General features: G+C 32.1%; 1 protein-coding gene across 2 annotated transcripts; it reads right to left on the minus strand.

Annotated features, from left to right (window-relative positions):
• Nucleotides 1–1,909: 1,909 nt before the first annotated feature.
• Nucleotides 1,910–23,881, minus strand: LOC139093882 (venom protease). Of its 2 annotated transcripts, none has more exons than XM_070644733.1 (8): nucleotides 23,227–23,881; nucleotides 11,664–11,858; nucleotides 4,017–4,161; nucleotides 3,488–3,504; nucleotides 3,149–3,412; nucleotides 2,962–3,052; nucleotides 2,714–2,809; nucleotides 1,910–2,633 (listed from the first exon to the last, which is right to left on the minus strand). In XM_070644733.1, the coding sequence occupies exons 1-8, from the start codon at nucleotides 23,408–23,410 to the stop codon at nucleotides 2,477–2,479; spliced, it is 1,149 nt and encodes a 382-aa protein (XP_070500834.1). In that variant the 5' UTR covers nucleotides 23,411–23,881; the 3' UTR covers nucleotides 1,910–2,476. The 2 variants fall into 2 exon arrangements, with proteins under 2 accessions (XP_070500834.1, XP_070500833.1); XM_070644732.1 differs by lacking the exon at nucleotides 23,227–23,881 and adding an exon at nucleotides 17,241–17,978.
• Between the last annotated feature and the right edge of the window lie 2,455 nt (nucleotides 23,882–26,336).

Genomic DNA, 26,336 nt, shown 5'->3' on the forward strand with positions numbered 1-26,336 from the left:
GACTTCTTTTTTTTGGGATGATCATCTTGGTTTGGACGGAAAAGAGCACACAGACAAAAAGGTGATGAGTAAATTTATTCTCCATCAGTTGAATGACCTAGAATTAATCTTTTTTTTTTTTGTGTTTCATTTCTTTTTTCATGTGAACTTTCTTATTCGCGAAATCATCATAAATGATTCTTTTGTTTTAAAAACAATGTTTTTAATGAATTGAGGTGTGCTAAGTGTTCTTTTGTCTGGATGATTGTACCTTAAGACTTTGAAGTAAAATTGTAATTGAATAAAATCTTAATGTTCAAAATTCAAACTTTGAATTCTTAAAATTCAAAATTTTGATTTTTAACCTACAAAATTTCAAATTTGCACCGAATTCTGCAAGTTCTTTGACCTAATATCCAAAGAACCTACCGCAAATAAAATTAAGAGGCTATTAATTGAAATCAAATTTATTTTTGGACTTTTCTTCGGGATATTTGCATTATTATAGTATTGTTTGTTGAGAATATTTGATGAAATTTACATTTGATTATGACCTTGAGTATTAAATGCAAATAAAATGACTGTGACGACATGTTGACTTGTTAATAAATTAAATTGAGTGTTTTGAAAATTAAAGTTTGAATTTTTATAATATAATTATTTATATTTTTTAATTTATAATTTTTTGATTTTATTTTAAATTTTTTTAAAATTTAAAATTTATTTTTTTAAATTTCGTTTAAATATTAAAATTCTCAAAATTCACAAAATGTTTAATTTTTTGAATTTTAAAGGATTTTTGAAATTCTTTAAAGTAATTATTATTGTTTAATTTAAATTTTTTTTTTAGTTTTTAAAGATTTTTAAATTTTTGCAATTTAAATGATTCATAAATTTCAAAAACTGAAATTTTTTAAATTTTCGGAATTTTAAAAATTTTTATAATTGTAATTTAAAATTTCTTTTCAAAATCAAAATAATGAAATTTTAAACTTAAAATTTTCAAATTCATTAACTTTAAACATTTTCAAATTTATATTAGTTTTTCAAATTTTAAGTCTTAAATTTTGATTTTAAAAATTTTATTTTTTTTTACTCTAAATTTTAATTTAATTCAAAAATTGGAGGAACGTAAAAGTATTTTGGATTTTTAAATTTCTAATAGATTTTTTAAATTTGTATTGCATATTTTTTTTAATTTTCAATTCAAAATTTCAAAAATTAACTAAATTTATAAATCTCAAAATTTTGAAAAAATGCGTTCCAATCTATCATTCTTGCCATCCATACCTTAACATTAGCAGCAGTTCCAATCGTAAACTGTGATGAGTAAATAGATACAAATGAAGGAAAAAAGAAAAGAAAATGAAGAAAAATAAATTCTCAGTAGAAACATCACAGCAGGAATTAAAAATTTTTTTGCAGTCTTTATTAACTTTTCAATTCGCGCATTGAAATCTTTTGAATGATCTATTCAGTGTAAAAGGGGCAAGGGTATGCAACCTGTAGTGCATGATATAAAATAGATATTTTGTTGTGTATTGTGATGAAGCTTTTGTAGGATTAATATGATGTGGATTAAGTATATGAGTAGCTTGTGGTTTTAGATTTGAACTTGAAGTTTGAGAGTTTAGAGCTAAACCACGTTGGAAGTAAAGTTTAGACGCTCATCTGTAAATTGATAAATTTTGAAATTTTCGGATTTAAATTTAAAATTTTTTAAAGTTTTTGAAAAGATTTTTGTAAAAATTATTCAATTTTAAAAGTTTTTTGGTGATTGTCGGAAGTAAACCTTCAAAATATTAAAATAAAGCTTTTTAACTAGAATAAATTCCTGAAATATGCAAAAATTGTCATTTTAAAATTGAAAAAAACTAAATTTTTACTTATAAAAGTATTAAAATTTATTTAAAAATATCTTCTTGCTTCTAATATTTACAGTCAAAAATGCTTGTTGTTTTGATTTCTTTATATAGTTTTGGTTTCGTCAACTCTCCTTCAAGTTGATTCCTTTCCTTCATATTTCGAATTTCAATCGAAATTTGATCAAAAATTGAGTCCTATGAAACTCTTAAGATTGTATTAAATAATGAAGAAAATGTAAAAATACTTGAATGTGCATCCATACTTTCCATACAATTGGAACTGAGGACATCATTCAATAAAATTAAAGATAATAATCTAGATAATGAGATTGTTTACTTAAAATATAAAAAATTTTTGTCTTTAGAGCTTCACAGCACTCAATTTATGGACTTTAGTGTTGAATTATTGTTAAATTGTATTTGAAATGTCTAAAATGCAGCTTCAGCACTTCCTAAACTTATAAAATACAATTCGACAGTATCTCAGCACCTAGAAGATTCTAAAACTCTAACTCTAGTCATTAAAACTATTTTTATAAATTATTTAAATTAAAACAAAAGAAATTTTCTTCATAAATTAATAAAAAAAATCCTGCAGGAAGTGTATAGCACGATACAAGTTATCAAATAATTCAGTAATCCTTTCCCATCACTTTCTCAATCCATGGAACGAACATTTGAATATTTGTATAGACTCCAGGCAGATGTTCACGTCCACATCCAATACCCCATGATACTAAGCCAATCAGCGTCTTTCGTCCTTCCATAGTTACTGTGAGTGGACCGCCACTAAAAAATAAGGGATTAAGGGAAAATTAGAATTTATTGTGGAATTTTGGAAGTGAAAATGAATAATGGAATTTTCTTACGAATCTCCTTGACATGAATCGTATATTCCTTCCTTGTAGCCAGCACATAAGAATACATCGTGGATGATCTCACGGCGACCTGCAGTTCTGAACCATCTGAAGGGGAAAATATTGAAAAATTAGAGATTTTTAGGATTTTGTTGCAATATAAAGCACGACTTGGGCATGAGTCCATTTTTAAGACACCTTCACTACAGTCTGGACTCTGGAGAGTCTCGAAAAAATGAAAAATCTAGTTTGGAGCTTACCTTTGGCATCGATCATTTGGAATAACCTCAACATCAACCTCGTGTAGAATATTTGGCACAGTAGAAGCTCCATGTCTTATTCTACCCCAACCTAGAAATATTTGGAAATAAATTTCAAATTTAGTGTCATTTTAGTCTATAACAGGAGGCTCTGAAGCTGCTCTACTACAGTAGTATGGATCCTTACCTGCGACAGTCGCCTTCTTTCCAATAACCTTTGCAACTGGATTTGGTAAACAAACAGGCAAAATATGTTGCTTGAATTTCACATTTCTATTCAACTTCACTAATGCAATATCATTTTGGAAATCAGTTGGCGAATAGCTCGGATGAACTTCTTTCCTTTCGATCAGATATTCCTCATGTGGTAATCGCTCATTTTGATCTTTAACATTATGCTCGCCAAGTCTTACTTTGAGATTTGTATTTGGAGTTGTTGCGACGCAGTGAGCTGTAGATTTGAGAGAAAGGATTGTGGTAATTTTTAGAAGAAGTTTAGAGATGGTTATGCAATTGATTATCTTACCTGCTGTTACTACCCATCTGAATGGAGAAATTGAAAAAGTAAAGATGGAATTTAGTAAAAGATTCATGAATTAATTTAGGAAATTTAGACTAAGTTTGAGTAAATGCCTCTGAACAGACAAGGAGCATGCTTATGAGTAAGTTCATAAAATTTAGCATGTTCCATTATTTTGGTTGGATATACTCATAGGCGGGGCTAATTTAGGTGAGTACGCTCATTGTCTGTTAGGTACGGTTTAGTATATCATCAGTTCGGTCAACTCCATACGCTTAAAACTGTGAATCTGACCCTAAATCAGTGGTGTACAACCTTTTATTATTCATGGCACACCTTGGATATAGGCCTCAGCTAAAATAGCTTACGGCTTACGACTCATGGCATTTCCTAGAATTTTCTGATGTACTCTACTGTGCCGCGGCACATAAGTTGTCCACTACTAATCTATATTAGCCCCTATGACACTTAGTCATAGTTATATAGCAACTTCAAGTCATTAGCCACTTAGTCATCAATTCAACAACCAACTCACCTCTTATTAAGCAACGCCCCACCACAACTAAGCTTTTTTGTCAGAAATCCCGTCTTTATCAACGCCACCTGCCATGGATGTGATGCAAAATTTGTCGGATGTCCACCGACAATTCGATTTGACCTCGTATACAGCTCTCCACATGCTAGAAAAAATAGAAAATTAAGAAAATTAGAATTTTTCAAAAATTTTCCTCATATTTAATCCCCAAAAATAAAAACTAAAAGTAACAACATCCTTAAAAGTTAAATGACATCCAACGCAAAAAATGATTAGAAATAAATAAAAAAAGTTGCAATAAATGTGAAAATTAATAAAATTTCGATGAGTTTTATGTGAATTTTCATGAGATTTTTATGGTGGTGATTTTCTAGTTGAAGTGCTTTAATTTGTGCATCACAATTTGTTGTTGCTTTACCCTGGTAGCTGCCGTAGCTATATCCATTTCCTTGATCATCATTCTGATAATCATTATAATTATTTGTATTTGGTCTTGCTGGCGTCGAATGTGGTCGATTATAGTCATTACTATTGATGACTGGACTTGGTGTTATTGAATATCCTGAATCGTCTAGAAATCCGCCATTATTGTTATGATTATGATTATTTCCATAGTTCTGATTGTTATTATTATAGTTGTAAACGCTACTGGATGATGGTGATGACATCGATGGCTTTATATATGATGGGTAGCTTGATCCCGGTATGTTATTTGTCTCATAGCTGTTGTATGTATTCCAGTCATTCTGATTATGTGGCGGATAATAGTAGTAAGGCTTATTTTGATTATGGAATGGCGGTTTTGTTGTTGTTGTTGTCGTCGATAATGGACGATTGGATGCATAACTGATTAAATGTATTATATCGCCTATAAAAATGAGGGAATTGATGAAGGAACACAAAAAAATGGATTTAAATTTTATTGCATTTATTCTTCATGCTTTGAAAGTCATTACAAAATGTAAATCAATTAGCTATTATACAATATAAAAAAGAGATCTCATCAAAAAAATGTTTTGGAAGTAAATGTAAAGCGATTTCGAAGTTTTGTATGCTCTAGCGCCAAAACGAGTGACTTTTACATAAAAAAAGATGGGTTTGGGAAATTCAAGTGTTAGTAAAATAATGGAAATTGATGGCATGCTCTAGTAATTTTTTATCACTTTACTATAGACATGATGCTATCGAGTACTTAAAGGTAGAGTTGAGAGTGAACATTGAGGAAATTGTCTGATTGCAGCAGGTGAAAATTGTGCCTCAAGAATTAGGTAATGGCCTAGAGTTTTGCATACAACAATTTTTTTTAGAAGACATATGCAACATCAACCAATAAAATTCATCATGCTGAACATTTCACAGCTAGAAATTTCCCAGAGAAACTTTGCATTTTGATTGTCAGATGTTGACATTGACTTGAAAGTAATTTGTGAAAATTTTATTGTTTTATTATTTTTTTTTTATAACTAAGTTTTCATTATTTGTATCACATTGAGCATGTAATGTTAATAAATAATGATGTTTTATGCGTGAAAATGATATTATTTGAAAATTTCATCACCATGCGGTGCTATCGTTTTGTGACATCATGGATTGGAACATTTTTGGGGTATTTCGAAATGAGAAATTCGGATATTTTGGTGTTAAGAATGAGATTAATTATGCAGTTCTTATATGGCTATGTTGTTTAAACTTTTTCATGTCAGGCATTTCCAAAAATGTTAAGAGCACAGTATGGACCAGAGCTTGAAGTCGATATGGTTGAAGTCGACTTGTTTTTTTTCTGATCGACTCGACTCGACTTCGAGCTCTGGTTTGGACAACACTGCTTAGTAGTCAAAATTCATACAGAATTGCAGTTGATTTTATTAGTTTGCAAGCGATAGTCAGCGATTGAGCCAGCTTTTTGTGACAACAAAGATGGGACATGAATAACACTTAATCTGTAAGATCAGGGAAGTAAATTAAAAATGTAAGTGCAGTGTCTGAACAGAATGGAGTCATATGGAGACAAATCTGTCAGTGCAAGAGTAAGGGTCTTTGTGGTTGATTGGATAGACAGATCAGATATCAATGGTACTCATTTTGTGAATATGTGTGTTCCATTCTTAACAAAGGATGATATCTCTAACTCAAAGATTCCAATGTTGTCGATATAAAAAGGATTCGAACATTGCTCACGACAATACACTAAAAGCGGTGTATTTGAAACTTATCAGCGTCAAGGAGCTTTTATGAATCGGCGGCGTCATGATTTATGAATTCAAGAGAGAGGAAATGATAGGAAAAGTCAAAGATTTAATTAAAAAGTACCGAAAATTTGGGGCTAAATATTAAATAATTGCTCAATTTTTGCATTTTTGTAGGTAATTTTTCAACATATTAACAACTTCAAAGCATAATAATTTAGTGTAAATCATATTCAGCTATAAAGACTTATTCAGGAACTAAATATAAATTCCTCCCTAAAAGCCTAACCAATTATTAACAAAATTTCATAATTTTCTATGCATTAAATAAAGCATTTTAATCTTATTAAGCAATAATAAAATCATCATAAAAGTGAAAAGAGAGACACGAAAAACGGCAACAAACAAATTAAACTCAATTTTCCAGTTACAAAATAAAATAAAAAAAATGTGTAAATGTCTAGGTACATAAAGAACATCATTACTACATTGTCATGCACACCTCAAGTAACACACATTCAACAAAATTCGCTTAACACTTTTACTTTCATTTGATTTGAAAATGAACAGCACAAAAAAAAATGAAATTGAAGACGAGACTGGCACAAAAAAAAATATTCACAAGCCCATGAATCCAGAAAGTATTCAAGTGAAGTCAACAGCTCACATGGAAAGCGAAAGTGAAATTTACAGTTTTTACTGCCATATTCTAAAAATTAATAATGTATAACAACAAAATAAGCAGCTGTTAAATAATTTTCACCTTTAAGTGAATCCACAAATTTCTTTTTAACATGATTGTGTAACATGAAAATAGTAAGATGAGGCATTAATTGACATGAAACTTAATTCACAGATTTAATTTCATTTCTTTTTTGTTGAATTCCATAGCGAGCATTTTTTCAAGAATTTTCGACGACGCTGTTGTGTAACTTTTTGATGTCTGACAATTGTCATTAAAGATATTCCTCAATTTCATCACAAAGGGCTCTTGTTGAATTAATGTCGGCTAAATCAGAAAATGTTGTGCAATGTTTTGATTCATTCGAAAAAAGAAAAGATCAAGAGATGCGACTATAATTGCTATGGATTGACTGTTTTAGGTGACTAATGGGGAAATTTGGAACAGTGATTGATGACATCTTGAGAGGTTTTGAATTGAGCTTTAGATCAGTTTCTAATCAATTATGTATATTGCGGACCAGTTCTCATAGATTTCTCAATTATTTAGTTATAGTCATTAAAGTTACAAATTATATTTGTAAGAAATTAAGTTTCTATACACAGGGACAGAATTATGAAGATGAAATTGTCTTTTTCTCATGACTCGAAGTCTTGTCGGATTATTTGTGTCTTTATTAAATCCATGTCAGCTTCGAGACATTTTCTTATTGGATTTTTTGACCATAATAAGATGAGACAAATTATATGAGATTTAAAAGTTGACTTAAATCCAAAAGTAATTCGAAGTTGAAGTGATGAGCTAAGGATTTGATGGATCTCAACAATCACAAACTTATTTGAATCGAGGATCATTCACTTAAGTGAAATCAGTCTAAAGAGTCATCTTACGATGTGACACAAAGCTTTACTTTTTAGCAGAGCTCGAAGTCGATAAGGTTGAAGACGACTCGACTCGACTCGACTTTTGATCCTTCCACAGTTGTTCTCAGCTCCCGAAAGGCAAAAGACATAAAAAAGACAAACATAGAATCCTTAACTCCTCCTGAATCTGGCGTTGATTAGAATTTTACCAAACTCAGAATTTATATTCCGTACCAGTTTAAGATTGCAGTGATCAGACCATTAAAGTATATTTTATGTGATTTTGCTAAATTCATTAAAGACTAGCTTAGTGTTTGCTCTTAACAGTCCTTTTACTAGAGCATTTTAGAATTCAGAGGGTGTCTGGTCCTACATAATCAGAAATCATTAAGTTAAATGACTAAACTATAAGAATCTCTCTTCTGCTACTATCCATGAAAGTCGATAATCAAAGTTACATTAATAAAACTCATTAAACTTGATACAAATTGCTACAGTTGAAGCTACAAATTGATTAAACTGACGGTGCATTCCCAAGAGCTCAGTTTTTTACTTGGCTAGTTGTAAATCTAGTTCTAAGGACGACCAATGCTGTCTTGATGCGATTTATGATCTCAACAACAAGACATATGGTTTCTTCCAAAAGTGAAGGCTTCCAGCCTTAGACTAACCATATGGTACAGTCAAAAACTGCAGGCTTGTGTTTCTAAAACGCAGGTCTGCAGCTTTTCACTGCTTTTGTCTACTTAAGATAATAATCATGTCTGTAATTTTCCAATTATCAAGTTCAAGACTTTCATCTTACAAAAATTATCACACATTTATAAGCCAATCCAAAATACAAAACAAGTTCAACGTTCATTTAGGGTGTGAAAACACAAGCACTGCATATAAATCTTACTCATTCACACCAGCAACAATGCTGTATTTATGTCTCGCATAGAAAACAAAAAAGTAAAGCTACAAGAGATCAACATCAGATAATCTCTAGAGTCACGAGAAAATGAGACTTGCTTCTTCTTATTAAATGATAATGTCTCATGTCTCATGATTTTTTTTTTGTTATTGACACAGAGAAAGTGAAACTGAGAAGTGCATCCATCATTTCCTGATCTTGATTATCTTTTTCTGTTCGCGAAATGAAAGAAAGATTAAGGTTGCTGTAGAAGAAGCTCAGTGGTAATTATGAGACATTTAATGTCTGTAAAATTACAGACACAGAAGTCACAGAAGCGAAGTTCCTGAAGAAATTTTTACTTTTTTCGCAGACATTCTTTTTGGTTTCATAATATTTTTTAATGATAATTAACTTTCACTTTTAGGGCATGGCATGAACAATTTCGAGAAAGAAAATGTTCTTGATGGGAATTTTTCCCACATGTATTCAGGTCAATGAACTTACTGATCCGTAAAATGCGGAAATTCTTGGCGAAAATCAAGTTTCACAATTAGTGCCAAACAGTTTATTTTTACGATGGCAATTTGCGATGCTTTGCAGAGTTCATCTGCATAAATATCTTTATTACTGACATGGTTGAGTCGAGTATGACTGTATATATCACCTCAAGTTCCATTCAATCATTATTTTAGCGTTAGAATTGACTTGCTTGAGTTGTTAATTTAATGAGAGCTTGTTAGTTAATTTTTTAATAAGATTGCTGCACATATTGGATATGGATTTTTAGTTACACAGTTAGTATAACGGTGACTTAATTATGATGAGATTATGGCAGGTCAGGTATGGAGATTTTTAATGAATTGGATGGTTTAATGATCAATAAGTTTTGAGAATTTGTAGAAGTTCTGAGTTGTTTGAGGTTTAGTTAGGATTGTGGCAGATGACCGATTTGACTTATGTCTATTTTAGCGCTGACCTAACTGTAATGCACCGTGACACATTTTGGTAAGAAACCACGATTGACATGCGATTCATGGATATTCAAAAAATAATTATCCGCGGCATACAGTTTAGACAACTGGAGTCTACTTCGATAAATTGCCAGAATTTAGTCGGAGTAGCTTGTTGGAATATGGCTTCTGTAATGCCAAATCAACGGCATGTCATTGAGGTTTGCAGAAGCAAGAGGGAAACAGAGGATGCCCGAATGGACAATTTGACATGATTTCTAGTTAGCAACTAGACCTATAATCGCCTAATTTAATAAAATTTGTCATTAGTAGACCGTAAGTCTCGTTATGCCAAGTTGTTCATTAGGGATGTATGATTTTTATATGAATTTTTGCCATATAGTCGAATAACCCTCGATAGCTCCTCGTGGAGTATGTGAGGAGGCTATGAGAAACCCTTCGTGGAGTATGTGAGTCAAAAATCATAAGAACGTGTGTTCAAGACCCACTCAGAAACCAAAATTCCGAATTATACTTTTCCTGTTAGATCTACAATGATGTAAACTCTTCTAATAAGATCAACAAACCCTCTCCAATTCCTCAAATAAGCAGCAGCAGATCTTAAATTCATAAATTATCGATTTCAAAAAATTTTCCACAACCATTCACAAAGCAAAACATATTAAAAGCCGCATTTAATAACAATCCAATCCATAAACATTTAATATTAATCCACATATCGATTCCATCCTCCAAGCCATACAATCAATAAATTTTCAAGCATATCAATGTCAAGATCAATTTCTTTTAAGTGCATTTTCTCCTCGTCTTGCCTCAATGTTTGTTTTTATTATGAGCATGTATTGCCAATAATATATAAACAGCTGTTTGTAGCAGTAATGAATTTTTTTATGCTCTTTGATAAAGAAAGTTTTCTGTATTTTTGCATGCAAAAAACTTACAATAGAGCCACATTCATTTCTTTTTATCGCACATTTATCAAAAAAACAAGAAGAAAAATGAAAGAAAAATTAATTGTTGCTGTTGTTGCTTTTGATATAGTAACAGTAACCTGAATTCAAAATAGCTCTTTTGTTCTCTCTCTTTATCGTTTTTATGCTTTGTTTTCTATGCATGTGATGATGATTATGATAAGTGTATGAAAATTATTTTATGAAATATTTTATGAATGCTTTGAGTTATGTGGACGTTTATGAATGCGATATTGGCAATTTTGAGTGAGATATTGTAATAATTTTTTTGAAATAAAAGGAGTTATGGATTGGAAATTTGGGGTAGATTTTGGTGGGTAATGATGGGTTCTTATCTGGGATCTTATAGACTAGCAATATTAGAGCTTGGAATGTTCATAATTAAGATTAGGATTAAGGTCAATTTGTTTAATCCTTTCATGGATGTTTGAAAAATAAAAGATCAAATCAGATCCTTCTTATATTAATAGCCTAAACTTGCCAGCAGAATTACGCTATTAAAATAAGCTTAATTCTGTGATTTTATGTGATGAAGAACCTGTCTCGCAACTCGGCATTGACGACTAAATTACTACAAATTGGAGTTTATCATTCCATAAAGCCAAGTGGACTGATTATTAACAGAGCAATTAGTCCAGAAGGCAAACAATGTAGAAAGAGAATAAAAACATGACCACTGGTTGGTGTCTAGAGTCACACCTGAGGCCTGATTAGATAAAATCAACCCCCAAACCAAAGTCACCCTGACGTGGTTGTCTCGTCTTTTTCTATGCCGTGTGCCTTAGTCTGCCTGAATATGGTATAATACAGCTTCTTACATGGAATGATTCACCTCAAGAACTGGATGTGTGTCTCTAAATTCGGAATTAAGTCCCAATTTCAATTAGACATTGCATTGTAACCTTAATTTGCTTCTATATGCTTGGCAATAGTTGTAGCTGTGAAGCATTACTTCAATAATTCCTCCCATATCCTTAGTAACAATAACACACAACATTCACAAGTCTCTCACCCACACACCACATTCATCACATTCATCCATTACATCAAATTCACATCTTAAATTAGCTACTTACTTGCATTATTTAATGATCCAGTTTGCGGTGATGACTCACTGTCAAGTTCTTGTAAAGGCGGTGCAACATCGACACAACACGACCAAATCATACCACCGGAACATAAATCCATTGGCTTACCGCCACCCAGCACGCAACTTATCGATAATCCACATTCGTATTTTTTACTCTTATATCGACATGTCTGTGGAATGACTGAAAACATAACAAAATGATGTATTAAAGTATGCAAAAAAAATTATTGTGTATTATGGGAAGTATGGATGTAATATGATATGATATACATAGACATTAAATGCCCAAATGACTTTGATTACATTGGATATATTATGCAATAAAAGAAACTGCGAAATGCGTAATAATCATGAAAATATAGTTTGCAATTCAATCGTGCATAAAATTACAATATCGTTGCACATGCTGTTATGAATTGACAATATGTCAAGTTGACACTGTGAACTACTTATTTTAGTTTCGTTATTTCATCAGACAAAAGAAGAAGGAAAAGGAAATTGAAAATTGGTAGAAATAGAAATTTATAAGCTGGCGAACTTGATGCTGATGAATTTCGGCATCCTTTGAGTTTTAGATGGAGTGAAGTTTCCAGTCAATTTTCTGGATGCTGATTAAAAGAGATTAAAATTGGTTTTTGAATGACAATGTCGACTTTTGTTGGCTTTTAGACTTTTTAAATTGGTGTTTTAGTGGAAACGACAGTCAAAATTAGTAGATAGTGATTAAAAGAGAGCAAGTTTGGCTTTTGCTTTCATACTTTAAAATTGATTAAATTGAGGGAAATGACAGTCTAAAGTATTGAATCTGATTGACTGTTCAAAGATTAAAGTTTTTGTAAGAAATTTATGAATTCCGAGTCAATATTTTAGCGATTTTAAGGTTTTTGAGACAATTTTGAGATTTGATCCTAGGCAGAACCAAGCAAAACTACGTCAAATACGACAAAATACCAAGTGCTGTCCTACCAGCCATGGAGCGTGCTATCAAAACAGAGCAAGCTGAGAGCAACGTTCACGAGCATGCTGATCTATTATGCTTAAGGTAAGCAAGCTGTTAAGGATATTTTCTTTGTCTGTTAGGTTTGGAACATTAACATTGAGTTTTAAACATATTTAATTAACCCCAAATGAATATGTAAGAAGTAAAAACTGGACATTAGCTTATCATTGACTAACAGCACAACTAACTTAGATTCTCAATTTCAATCAACAATCTCGAAGCTTTTAAGACTCTTAATTGAAGTCTTCTTCATTTGTGTTACTCGGGTCAAAAGTTCACATGCAAAACAATCAATTCCTCAACATAAAACTCAAAATTAAAATCCAATTCAACTAAATTCAACAAATCAAATCAAAAAGCTTCCACCGAAAATGCCATAATTATACACATTAACTTCCCAGTACATCACAGTAAGCAATAAATCATCTCAAAAATTAAACAAACAAAAAACTCAGCGTGAGTAAATTAAAGTCTAAAAACCAACACTTTAATTTCAAGTGCGAAAAAAACACTTAATTATTTCAGGCTTAAACTTTATTCAATTGCACTTCTCTGTTGTTGATGTTGTTGGTGTGAGTAAATTGTATCAAGTTTTTAATTAACGTTATGTTTTACAAGTTCTCTAGAAATTGTTGAAAAACTGTTCTTCAAACTTCCACTTGGATGGACAGGATAGTAAGAGAGATGATGATGGAGTTGAGTAGAGCAAGTAGAAAATGAAAGAATGAAATATTAATTTATAGAAGTCAGGTGCAGTTTGAGACTCTTGAGGTAGATCAGTTTTTAGATGAAATTTTCAATATATTGGCATCCCAAGTGACACAAACTAAAGTGGATGCATAACGAATTCTTTCCAATGAATTGAGAATTCTAGATTTTTGTTAAACTTTCTAAAGCTTGTCTAAAGCAGTATTTGTGATATCTGAATTAAGTGGAATTTGAGTAATCATTCATATGGTCGATTCTGTCATTACAGAGAGGAAGGCATATGTGGTCAAGTGAATCGGCCAACTAATCGGATATTTGACTGTTTGTTTTGTAAGTATGTGGGTTCGATTCTAAGCAGAAGCTGATTTCTCAATTATTAGTGTAGAATGCTGCCGAGATGACAAGTATTCGTTCAATGTTGCGGACTATACATTGGTTTTTGTATTGAGGATGAGACACGAGAGGTCTTCTAAAATGGTCAATACAAGACGTAGAGTTGGGTATCTTTGCCAAAGGAAAGAGGTGAACTTTTAGGACTTAAATATTAAATCCGAGCTTTTGTGCCCTATCAGAGACCTTAATTACGCTAATAGCCTGAATTTTAGCTTGAAACTTGAAGAGTCTCGAATTTTAAGGCACAATATTTAGCAAAGTTCGTAACACCCAATGAGCACATACCCTAAATGAGCTTGTTCCTGAACATTCTCATTGAATATAATTGATTACGCTCTATTTTATAAGAGTACTCATGAACAAGCTCCTTGTCTATTCAGGAACACTCTAAACTTTCAATCAAAAATAACAAAATTAATGCAAAAACCTCCAACAGTTTTCATAGAGCCTAACTCTAGATAAGAATCAATCTTTACGATGAACAATTTTACTAGATTTAATGCTATTTACCAACTCACACCTTCATACAAGCATTAAAACAAGCATGAAATAGTTGAAAAAATTTTGCAAACATCTCTGCAACATAGGAAAAAGTACAGCAAAAAATAACACAAAAGACTTCTCTCTTTTTTCCAACTGGATGGGTGCAAAAACTGAAGATTTTTTTCCACTTTGCTGGATATTTCTTAGGCGAATAAATGGAATTATTTTTTTCGGTAATTTCAATTTGAAAATAAAAGATATAATCACGTCATGAGGGAGTTACGATCATGACAAGTAATAAGAAGCAGTATGATGCATGTACAGACATAAAAGTCACCGCATAATTTTAACGATTAACGAAAGTAATTTAAAAGAAAAAATAAAAAGAAGATTTTTCAATTGTTTTTGGATGGTCATAATATATACAGCACAGCTATGCGGTAATGTGGATATACATGTATATATATTTTTTGAATTCCTCAGTGGGAACGGATATAACTGAATGACCGCTAAAATCTTACATTATTTGTTGTAAAGTCGTCATTAAGAGAAAGCGAAAGTGGAAAATTCTTATTCTTTTTTTATATTTAATGACACAGTAATTGAAAAGAAAATAAGAGCTGTGCTGTTATTGCTATTGTCGGTAAATGCCCTCCCTTGTGAATAGAGTCATGCAAGTGTTATGGAATGTCTTAATGTGTTATGAAATTTAAAAGGTGGAAACTTAGTTGGATTAATTGAATATTTAATTTTTGGAAGTAGCCCGAGTGGCTCGATGTTGGAATTTTAAAATTTTTGACATTAACGTAAAAAGCTTTCGACGCCGTGACAGGTGTCCGTGTCAGGTCATCTCTTTCTATCACACAATGTGCATGCTCAATAAACTAAATCAATATAATTGAGTATGCTCAATTTTGTGAGCACACTAATGAACATGATCCTTGTCTAATCGAGTTTACAACAGGCTGTCAACATATCGATGTAGCAGCACCTTAGCAACAATGTCATGCTGCTCGGGAATATTTTATTGATGGAACGTGATTAAAAGCTAAGCTCTTTTAGGAAGGTTTCGAAATGTTCGGAAGTTTTCTACATATTTAAAGCATGAAGATATGCTGCTTGATTAAAAGAAAGCCTATGAAATAGTTTGACACTTTGATTCTGATTTGCCTCCAAAATTTGATAAAATGTCAAGTAAGTAGGATCAACTAAAGTCAAATAACTTTTGGACATTTTTGTGATTGGAGATTCTTTGCGTGTTTCTCGTGATTTATCTAAGGTTATCAGTTATCAGAAAGAAGACCGAGTGGAAAGAAGAAGTATAAGAAATTGGGTGGACATTGAGATTGAAAGAGATTAGGTACAAAAATTTGCTGACATTTTCTAGATTCAATGCAAGAAGTAGCGATTTTTCTTGTTTTCTTGATCAAGATATCAAAGGCTGTAATTCTTTAGGAAGAAAATTTTGTTAAATTCTGTGCTGTTATGTAAAGCTTTGAAAAATAATCAGAAGATACGGAATTCTCATCTACGTTAGTCGTACAAGATTCTGTACAGTTAGTAAAGCTATCTTGTTATATTTAGTTAATTAATCTTAATTATTCATTTGAATTTTCCAGATGATTTCGTTGTAACTTTAAAAAGGATTTAAAATTTTAATTTTAAAATAGCTCCAATCTTATTATCACAGCAAGATGTTATGTTGACTATGGCAACATAATGAATTTTCAACTCTTTTTTACTCACTATTGATCTATTTTTATCAGCATAAAATTCAAATCAATTCTATTTCATTTATTCATTAAATCAAGTGATACCCGAGTAGCGCAATGCTTCAAATTTCATTTCATCCTTAAAAATGGGATAAATTCAACTGTCATGGTACCCTCAAGGAATCGTTGAATCTTGCCGTAAATTTAGTTACGTTTTGTTGTCTTAGCTACTACGATGATGTGGTAAGGATTCTCGAGACCGACAATTCAAAGAATTCCCTTGTCATTTCGGGTTCGATTTCGGTTTCAATTTTGCTTTTGATCTCGAAAATTCGTTGAAATCGAGATTTTGGGAATGTTATCAGACTAAAATAAATGAGCAAGCTCATTGCAGCCCTCAGTCAATACATGAAAAGCATGCTCCTTTTCTATCCCTGGAACTCTATGTGCTCCTCGGGACATTCTTTTCACTAAGCAAATTGACGTCACTACTGAGCTATTTTCAGTCATACTTTAGGCACTTTATCAGTTAGAGATAATATTGTGTTATTTAAATCATGTTTATGCTTCCGACAAGCAATCGTGTAGGATTATTTGATTGAGTTGATATGAGTTGTTCCATCAATTGTTTGACTTGATTTAGACAAAAGTGTTTCTTTGTATAATAAAAGGATGCTTAGGCAGGTGAAAGATTGGAATTTTGTGAGATTTATTGTGGAGGTTTGAGGGGAATTCTTGGGAAATTCAAGTCTAGATAAAATTAAGTTATTTTAGTAAAATTAAGTTGTTAGTTAATTTGATGTAAGAGATTTTCTGGAAATTATTTATCAAAAAAGTACATGACAAGACAAAATGTCGATCAGATGAATGAAGGCATAACCCTAAATCGTCTAGTAACGTCTAAGGATTTTTGAGACCGAGACTTTGACTTCATCTCGGTTTTTAAAATTCGTTGAAATTGACAATAGAGAAAATTTGATTTTTGGAAGTAAAAGTAATTGGAAAAAAGCCTTTCACGGTGCCAGTATGACACCTTCATGACATTCCGTAACATGATATCGTGATGGTACCCTAGCGACTCCTTTATGCTGCATTAACACCTTTCTATTTCTGAATAACCAATAAAAGTCACCACAAGGAACATTAATCATATATCATACAAAATTGACATTGACAATGTTTCGTCAACGTATGTTTACAATCTTAAATTGCATATATAGGAAAAGAAAAAGCATAAAAAATAGAGTCATTGTAAGTAATTACATACTTCTTCCCAACATATCCATTATTGCATTTGTCTCATAATTATTATTTGAAATAGCATTAAGATTGCTAGTAAGCGGCTGCTTTCGACTAAGTGCATCAAGTAGTAAAAGCTCGTGCTCTTGTTGGGCAGATGGTCCGCAATGAATGTGAAAATTAGAAACTATAAACACTAATAAAACTATAATGACATTGTAATTGCTATAATAATGAGGTTGAGAATGTCGACGACGATGATGACTTGAAGTCTTGTTCTGTATTCTGTCAACCATTTTTATGAAATTTTTTTTTCTATGCTACACTAAATTGACATAAACACATGCGATGAGTAATTAAAAAATTATAAACTGTAACTATGACACTGCCTGATAACTTCTTATTTTTTGAGTATCTAGTTCAAACTTTTCTTGCTTCACTTTTTTTTTGTTAAATCATTTTGAGATTTTTTTCAACTTCTTGGGCTTTATTAATAATTTATAGGCACTGCAGATGATGCAGTTTATGAAGAAATTTCTAACAAAAAATTTTCACTTTTCTTTCTCATGAATATACACAATTGGATGGATCATACACACGGACGAGCGCGGTTTATTAATTCGATTACTGCTTCTGCTTTTTTATGCTGATCACAATCAACGCACCATTATGAAATTTTATTATATTTTTTTATTTTACATCCACAAAAATTATACACTCGAAAAAAAATTTCTTTTTATTTTCTATTGCGACAATAAATGGCTGGTTACACGACGCGTTGTCGCATGTGTAAAAGAATCGAGAAAGAAGTGAATAATAAATAAAAAAAATTTGTTGTTTTTTACGCTGATGAATTAAACTAAAACTTTTATTGTCAGCGTCTGAATGTAAACTGAATATAAGTGATATGAGCATAGTGGAAAGAAATCGAAGCAGCTAACAATAAGGCTTGAAAAGCTCTCTCAGAAGAAGTGAAGTAAAATAATAATAAGAGTGTGGATTTATGTATGTGACGGTGAAACTCTTCTTTTATAGCTTACTGCAATTTTAGCGTGTCTTTAAGGGAGATGGGTTTTGGCAGTTTGGGATGGTTATGGTGTGATCTGCAGCATAGTTGGCTGAATATGAGCATGGTTTGCAAAGTTTGGTAAAGTTTTGAGGATTTTCATACAAGCTTCAAACTAGATATGATGATTGATAGTTGCTAACCCGATCAGCACAATTTAAAATGTTGCGACAAAGGCTACTTAAGTGTAAGCTTTATTTATAGCATCAAACAGTGGAGAACTCGAAATCAACTCAGATTTTAAATGAAGAGTTGACAGAATTTTGAGAATATGGACTTCAAAAGTCCAAAAAGCCAAGTTGAAGTCGGCTCTTATTGACGAGACTCTATATACAATTCGAGTTGACTTCGAACTTTTGTGCAGTTCAGACTTGTACGTTAAAGTTGATTCGAATGTACTGAGCTTCTCATTATGTCACTGTCACTGAAAAGACATCGTAAGGAAGCTATTCAGATGCTAGTTTATCGTTTCTATACCTAAGCAAAGGGACCCATCCAGTGTCTAAAACTGCAATACTCTTCCCAACACACAAACTGGAGTTCATGACTCGAACAGTCCAATATGTTCGTTAGGGAACTGCTACTTCTCTGAACTAACAGTAACATTCGAAGCTCCTTAATCGACATCGTGACGACTGATTTCTACTCATTTTTAAGGTGTAAAATCCGGTATACCACTTTGCTACGCTTGGATGATTAGATCCGGTGAGATGAACTACGAGCTTGCAATCAAACATCCCAAAGAATTGAATCCAGGCTCTCTGACATAGTCAATATTCTTTAAGTGAGACCACTGATGCCATTTTACCGATCAATTAACTAAGATTGTGAAGCATTGCTTTTAAATATCAGAAAGCCATGATAATTGAGAAAAACTGACCAAGCTACACTCCCATCCCTAATCAACTGCATCAGCCCATAAAATATGCGTTTATGCCATAAAATAACTGCAAATCTTTTCATACTTTCTCTTTTAATTTTATTTTCTTTTATTTTGATATTCACTTTGTTACTTTTTCTTTCTCAATTTCTTTATTTTTATTACCAACACCACATTGCATATGTATAAGTTAGATGAGCAAAGATTACAACATGAAAATAAGCAGCATACTTATGTAGTTTTAAACGATCTTGCAAAGTTTCTTTTTCTCTTTTGTTTCTATGATACAGAAATTGAACTGTATTTGCTCTCATGATTGACAGATAATGATCAATAAAGTTGTTGGATCTTTACTCTCTTGGCTTCATTGTTAGTGTGCATTTAAATCAAATTTAAATTAGGTAATTAGTGAAGCTAATTGGGGAGCTGTTACATCGAGTCTAATTTTTTTGCTTTTGTTATGTGAGGTAATTTAGTGGAATTTACAAATTGTTATCATGTTACGTATTCGCACGGTTTTTGTGACATAAATTGAGAATTGAACAATTGAATTTAGGAATTTATTGGAAATTGTAATTTCTGGTTTAAGTAATGATTTTATTGGAAATTGAATTGTGTTGTGTAAAGGAGTTTTGATCAAGTTTTGATTAAAAGTCAATATTGATTTTGCAATTTATGGCTCATGTTCTAAAATGCTTGAAGGGATGTTCATATATGAAGACATTTTTAAGGGTACGCGATCTGTAAGCATTTAACCCTTAATTCCTCCCCCAAAAAACACCCTTTTATCAATGCTTGCACAATGAAAATCTCGGATTAGACACTGTCGGTGACAGTTGATGAAGTCTATAGAGTTGATACAATCGAGAATCAGGAGCTGTATTGTGTCAACTCAATTTTGTAAAACCCTAGTAAATTGAAAAAAATTGGCAATAATTCTGAGCAATTCTTATGTTTTATCCTCGGAGTTCTATCAGTTCTACCGGTTTAAGGAACCAGAAAAGTCAATTTCAGACGAAAAACAAAGAAGACCATATATCACATTTGATGACCAGCAAAGTAAATATGTAAGTCATCAAATTACCAAATTAAGCATTTTAATTAATTTGCAAATTCAATTCCAAATTGATTATTGATTGATTTCCGCTTACATGCTAATGGTCAAAATTTACATTTAAACCGTGTACCAAGAATTCCTCTCATCCATTATCTATCAATTCATCATTTAATCCTAATTAGATGCAATCAAATATTCAATTAATTTTCAAATTGCAATATTTTGCAATTGACCTTCGTTAATTGAAATTTATTGCAAATTCAATGGTGATGCTTGGAAATTTAGTAATTCTTAAGGTGGTGTGGGAGGAAGGGGGTTATTGTTTTGTAACAAAGGGGAGGAGATCTGGGGGGTCAACTGCTATTTTTTCGTGATTCCCTTAATTAACCTTTGATTTTATTGGAAGATTTTAAACAGAGTGATGAACATGCTTGAAATAGGGATGTGCTGATTATTCGGTATCATGGGTAATATGTAGTCATTCCTACTGATAATACAACTTGTTAATGATGACATTGTGACGCCAATGATGCAATTTACAAAGCAACATCCCATTAAATTGAATTTCTTTTTTATTCGGAGAAGTACATACTTATTTACATAGTGATGGTAAAGGACTTTGTTCCATGCGACATAAGAATGATGAATTTGGAGAAGTCATACAGACTTTATGTGGAATTTACAAAATGAATTAATCCAAATGTTCATACAACATTGATCTACTTACGCTAATATTCAATAAATTATAATTTGTGACAGATTTTCGAATTAAAAGTCAATTCTTTCCAAACAAAGCATTTCATTCATCAAATTCTATGAGCCACACAACACGAACTCATTATTTGTAGATGCTATCAGACACAGCATACTTCATATTTAAGCACTTGAACATGTGTCACTCATTATACTGTAAAATTTATGAATGGAACTGTGTATGCTCAATTTTGATTGATTTATGAGCTTTATCACGCGCACGTGAAGCTTAAACCCATAAAAAATATTTCATAATTGAAGAAATTCCACTGTGACGTGCCTGAGTCAGAATGCAGCATTTCCTTTTATTGGGTTTTCCAATTTCAAAAAAAAAAATTTGCAAAAATCAATACGATATGTAAATTAGCTAAGCGTTATTTCCACTTTTTTTTCGTTTCTTGCAGACATCGCGACTACTTGCGAAATTGTAGGTGTAATATGTACCGATGCGAAACATTTCGTCGTCGAGGTTTTCTTTATTTTAGAGATTAACACTCAATTTACTTTTGAAATTAGCGTGGAATAAAATTGATAGAAAGTGAAAGGAAAATCCGCAAAGAAAACTAGAAAATTTTGGGGCTTGAATTTATGAAAATTGTAATAGATGTGATAATGGATGATATGGCTTTTGGATTTTGCAACACACTAATCATTGTCTTGATTAATAGTCGGAACATTAGTATGAATATACAATGAATAAGTCTATATTTCGGAATTTTAGAGGATTTTTGTAACAGTCGGCTATATTTGTCTACCCTGTAGATGTTACTTGATAGGGCCTATTCAGAGAGGGTTGAATTTGGGGGTCAAAATCTCATTTGAAGGCAAATTCTTCATTTTGACCCTCTCACTTTAAAAATGTATGGTTTTGCCGCTATTACATCTAATCTTTGATGTTTAATAAGAGCCTTAAATGCTACATATAGTGTTGTAGCTGGGGGTGAGACACAATCTTGCTATACTGCCCTTTTTTGGAATTTACAAGGGAAAAGGCGTCCAGGTGCTCCAAGAGCAACATGGCGTAAGACGGTAGTGAACGAATCCCAGTTAGATGTCAAAACTGAGAATTTGTACAAGCTTTGTGATACAGCCAGCAACAGAGTCAGATGGAAAGCATTTTGTAGCAACCTAGGCTCCAAGTCAGAGCATTGTTCCAGTAAGTAAGTAAGTTAAATGCTTCATGGTAAAAAAAGCACACGACGGAAGAATGGTCGATAGTTCAGCCCGAGCCCGACTTTTCCCTGGCCTGAGGCCTAATTTCATCGATACTAGCCTGAACTAAGAATTATGATACCATAAACCAGATTTTCGATCATTTCCAAGCAGGATGCCTTCTAGGAAAACATTATTAATATATGCAACTCGAATAGTTATACAAAATATGATTCTAGAACTAGATACGAACAGTTGTAATAAGCAACGCATGTTTGTCTAAGAAACTGACCCGAGTTCCGGCTTCTTCATTTGTATTGCTCGAATGCAAAATTCGTCAATTTTCAAAAAAATTCTTAAAATTTACAAGAATGAACAATCTTTGGTGGGTTGCTAAAGAGGTCGTGGATTGAACTTGATATTGCTGACATACATTCCTGGTATACAATTCGAGAAATTTCTGACCACAAATTGCATGGACAATCACAAATCATTAATCATCAAATGGCAAATCAAATCAAGGAGAACAAATAATTTATCGCAATTTCCAGTCATTGGGTTTATTCCAACATTCATTACTTAAGATCCGCATTCGGCAGAAAATTGATGTATGACATATTTTCTATAAAGGTCAATTGAGGAATAAAATCGATGTAGGAGTCAATATTTATCTAAAATTATCAATTTGACATTTGATTCTTCATCAAAATTGACATTTCTGTAAGATAAACAGAACTCCTCTGTAGTAATAAGTCAACAAAAATGAGCTTAAAGTCGTGCAATGTATCAAGTACACAAAGAAGCTTAAAGCTCAATTTCAATTATTTCAAGTTCAAGCTTTTCTTAAAAAGCTCAAATAATCAGCTGACGTTTCATAATCTCTTTCATCTCTTTAACTACCTTCTTCTTCTTCAACTTTATTTCCATCTGACTTGAATTGAATCAAATGGAATTAATTTCAATTTTTTTTTCTTCTTTTCCTTTCCTTTCACAAAAGAGTTTCAATATTTTCATATTTCCCATTTCAAACTTGCTCCACAAAGTCAATTGGCACAAAAAAATGAGATCCACAAAACAACATTAAAAGTACGGAAATTTTTACTTACAATCAAAGTCATTCATGTCAAAAAATTTTGACTCTTTTGGCAATTCATTGTCGATGACTCTTTTTAAGCTACCGCTACCACTATTGACTAATTGATTATATCTATCATTAAAACTATTATCACATAGATAGCATGTAAGGCAGCATGCGATAATTACTATCGCTTTATTTAGCATTCTTCTCATGTCTGTTTCTTCTTTTCACTTTTTTTAGCTGATGTGCTTGCAAAAAAAAGAAGGCACAAATTATATTTATGTATCACACAATTTGCTACTTTGATGATGAATAGACGATAATGATAGTAAAAAGAGCAATTTATCAATTATTGAGCTCATAGGAACAAAATTTCACTTTCACTTGATGGCGCCTTTCTCACTTTTATTTTTTGTCATGTGCTGTGCAAATTTAGTTTAAGTTTTGCAACATCTCCAACTGACACATTATTCACTGACAATTGAATAAAGTCATTTTTGTGTCTTAATATTTTTTTTATTATTTTCACTAACTCGATCTTTATTTTAGTGCTTCTCTCGTTGTCTGTCGAGAGTCAATGAAGCAAAAGTTTGTTGATTATTAAACTTCTTGTTCACAACTGAGACTCAAACTCGACCAACAAAAAAATAAAAATATAATAATATCATCATGTGATTCACAAGCAAAACTTTTTCTTATATATTTTTACTTATTTTTTTGTAGTTTTTTTTGCCTGACCGTCTCTCCCGCTCGCCTGCTCTCTGTGTATATATTTTATTATCTTTATTCACCCGGTTTGCAAGACGACAAAAACGATTCGAAAGTAAAAATTTCTTTGGTATGGTGAAGAAATAAAAGAGTTATGGTTAAGGTAAAGAAAATGTCTCGTGCTCACTCATACTGTTATGGTAAATTTAAATGAAAGCATGAGATGCAGATGTGGTGTAGGAGACGCATTGTAAAGTTGTGACAATAATCATTACTTATTAAGGCGCTTTTAAGGTAATGAATATTCATTTATGGGATGAGGTGTTTTTATTTTTGGGGAAATTAATTATGAAGTTGATAATGAATTTAAAGCTAGTCATGAATTTTTATAAAATTTATGGTTTGGAGTGTGGATACAATAATATGAAAATTGTAAATAAATTATGATGCGGATGTTGTTTTATGAATTTAATTATGTGATGATAAAAACGTGAATTATTTTGCCATTTTAATGAGTTTTGGGAATGTGGAATTTGTTAATAATCCCTAGCAGCATAGCTTAGTCACTAGGGAATAGCTACGTTGACATGTTAATGGTCTTGATGAAATTCTTCATGGGGAGCAAAATTTCATTATTTAAAGCTTAACATAATTTCCATCATCGCCTTTATTAGGACGTTATGTAATCACCTATCGGCTTCTTGAAGGGTAAGTCCGAAGGAGAGTCGAGTAAATTTGATGAAATTCTGTTTAAATGAGCGCTCATATCTTTCATTTGAAAGCTCAAGACAATAAACTTATAATAGCGTCATCAAAAGAGTGGTTATGATCCCATTATAAAATGTAGGGCAGGCTGTAGGTTTACTGAGTGCAGTGGTCTTGTACTAAATTTGAGTACCAAGCTCAATTGTCAGTAAATAATGGCTAATCTGAAATAAAAGTGGAGTCCAGAATAGACAAAAATGAAGAATAAGCCAGAATTCCCTAATCCACTTGTCCTTCAAAATTCATTTCACGCCTCTCAGTACTCAAAGATTCATAACTTTAATCACAAACAACTCCACCCAGCCACGACAATCCACATCCACAAAACCACTATCTCATCAAATATTCAGCTAAAGAAATAATGAAATGAAAATGTTGTGTTGATGCCTGTAGCTGCTGTAGTTTTGATGCGGAAAAATAAAAAAAAACTCATTTCTTTCTTACAATTTACTTCCGAAATGATTCAATTAGCAACAGCATCATGCCATGAAAAAAATAGTAGTGCAACAACAAGAGGCAGGGATAGGTAAATAGTAGAAGTAAAATTACTTCAAATCATAGGAAAGAAAACAATATTTTGAGTGGCAGGTGAAGAAAGTTTGAAGTAGCATTTGCGAGAGATGAAGAGAGTAATAACTAACTTGATATTGAACTTGGCACTCGATTGAGAGATACATAATATTGATTGACGTGTATATTTTAGTTTGTGTCTAACATGTGTGATGTTTATGGCGTGCTGATCATTATTATTATTGATTTCTGCATTACTAATTTATTTTGTGTAATCGGTTGAAAGGAGGAAGTGTTTTTAACAGGAAATAAAGTGACAATCAGGTGACAATTCTGAAAAATCTGCAAGTCCAGTTGGTTATGGTCGGTCCAATGAAATTAGCCTATTTCTTTACTATTGACACACGCATAAGTTCTTTATTGTTCTGTTTAGCGTACTTGTACATCAAAAGTGATTAAAGTACATTAAGCAGCATAACACTTGACATTTTGCCAGCTTCGGAAGTCAAACTTCGTGTTGATTAAACAGAAAAAGTACAATTCTGAATAGAAGATTCTGAGTGGGACTCGAACCAACATTCAATGACTTTCTATAGCATGATCCTGCCATTGAGCTAACGAGTGTTATTCAAGAATATGATAAAGTACCATATATGGATTATACATATTCTGTATCTGATTACTACTGCATTCCCAATTATAAACCATTGATAGTCCACTACAGGAATCACATTCCAACACTTCGTCTTCCTCAATTCTCCTTATTATAATAGGAAAAAGACACAATCACAATTAACAAGCAAAACAAACAGCAGCCAATAACAAATATCATCTTTAAACAATGTTCCTCTGAGTTCCTTCAGCTGCAACAACATTGTGACGATTATGTCTATTTTCATGAAAATATTTAAATAAATTCTGAATAAATTCAGCTATTGATAGAAACGAACAGCCCATAAACAATCCAAGAAGTCCACCAGCATCAGCTATAAAATTTTGTAGGCCATATGCAGCAAAATGTTCTTGCTCCTCGAACTCTGCGTTATCAATTCCGATTTCTATGACTGTGGGTGCCGTATGGCTGTAAAAATTTTGAAAAATTATTAGAAACGGTTCCAGAACAGTACAATGTATTTAGCAAGGTATCGCTACGTC

Source organism: Chironomus tepperi, unplaced genomic scaffold (genome assembly GCF_022539635.2).
Source record: "Chironomus tepperi strain 1889 unplaced genomic scaffold, CSIRO-AGI_Ctep_v1 contig_346, whole genome shotgun sequence".
Lineage (NCBI taxonomy): Eukaryota > Metazoa > Arthropoda > Insecta > Diptera > Chironomidae > Chironomus > Chironomus tepperi.

What these genes read in the sequence shown, in the direction of transcription:
- LOC139093882 (XM_070644732.1), bottom strand. Translation starts at nt 17,508, where the DNA reads ATGGTTGACAGAATACAGAACAAGACTTCAAGTCATCATCGTCGTCGA. An exon ending in AATGGATATGTTGGGAAGAA is followed by an intron (nt 11,859 to 17,240) that starts GTATGTAATTAC and finishes TTATGTTTTCAG; the next exon opens with TCATTCCACAGACATGTCGA. An exon ending in TGGATCATTAAATAATGCAA is followed by an intron (nt 4,162 to 11,663) that starts GTAAGTAGCTAA and finishes TATTTTTTCTAG; the next exon opens with CATGTGGAGAGCTGTATACG.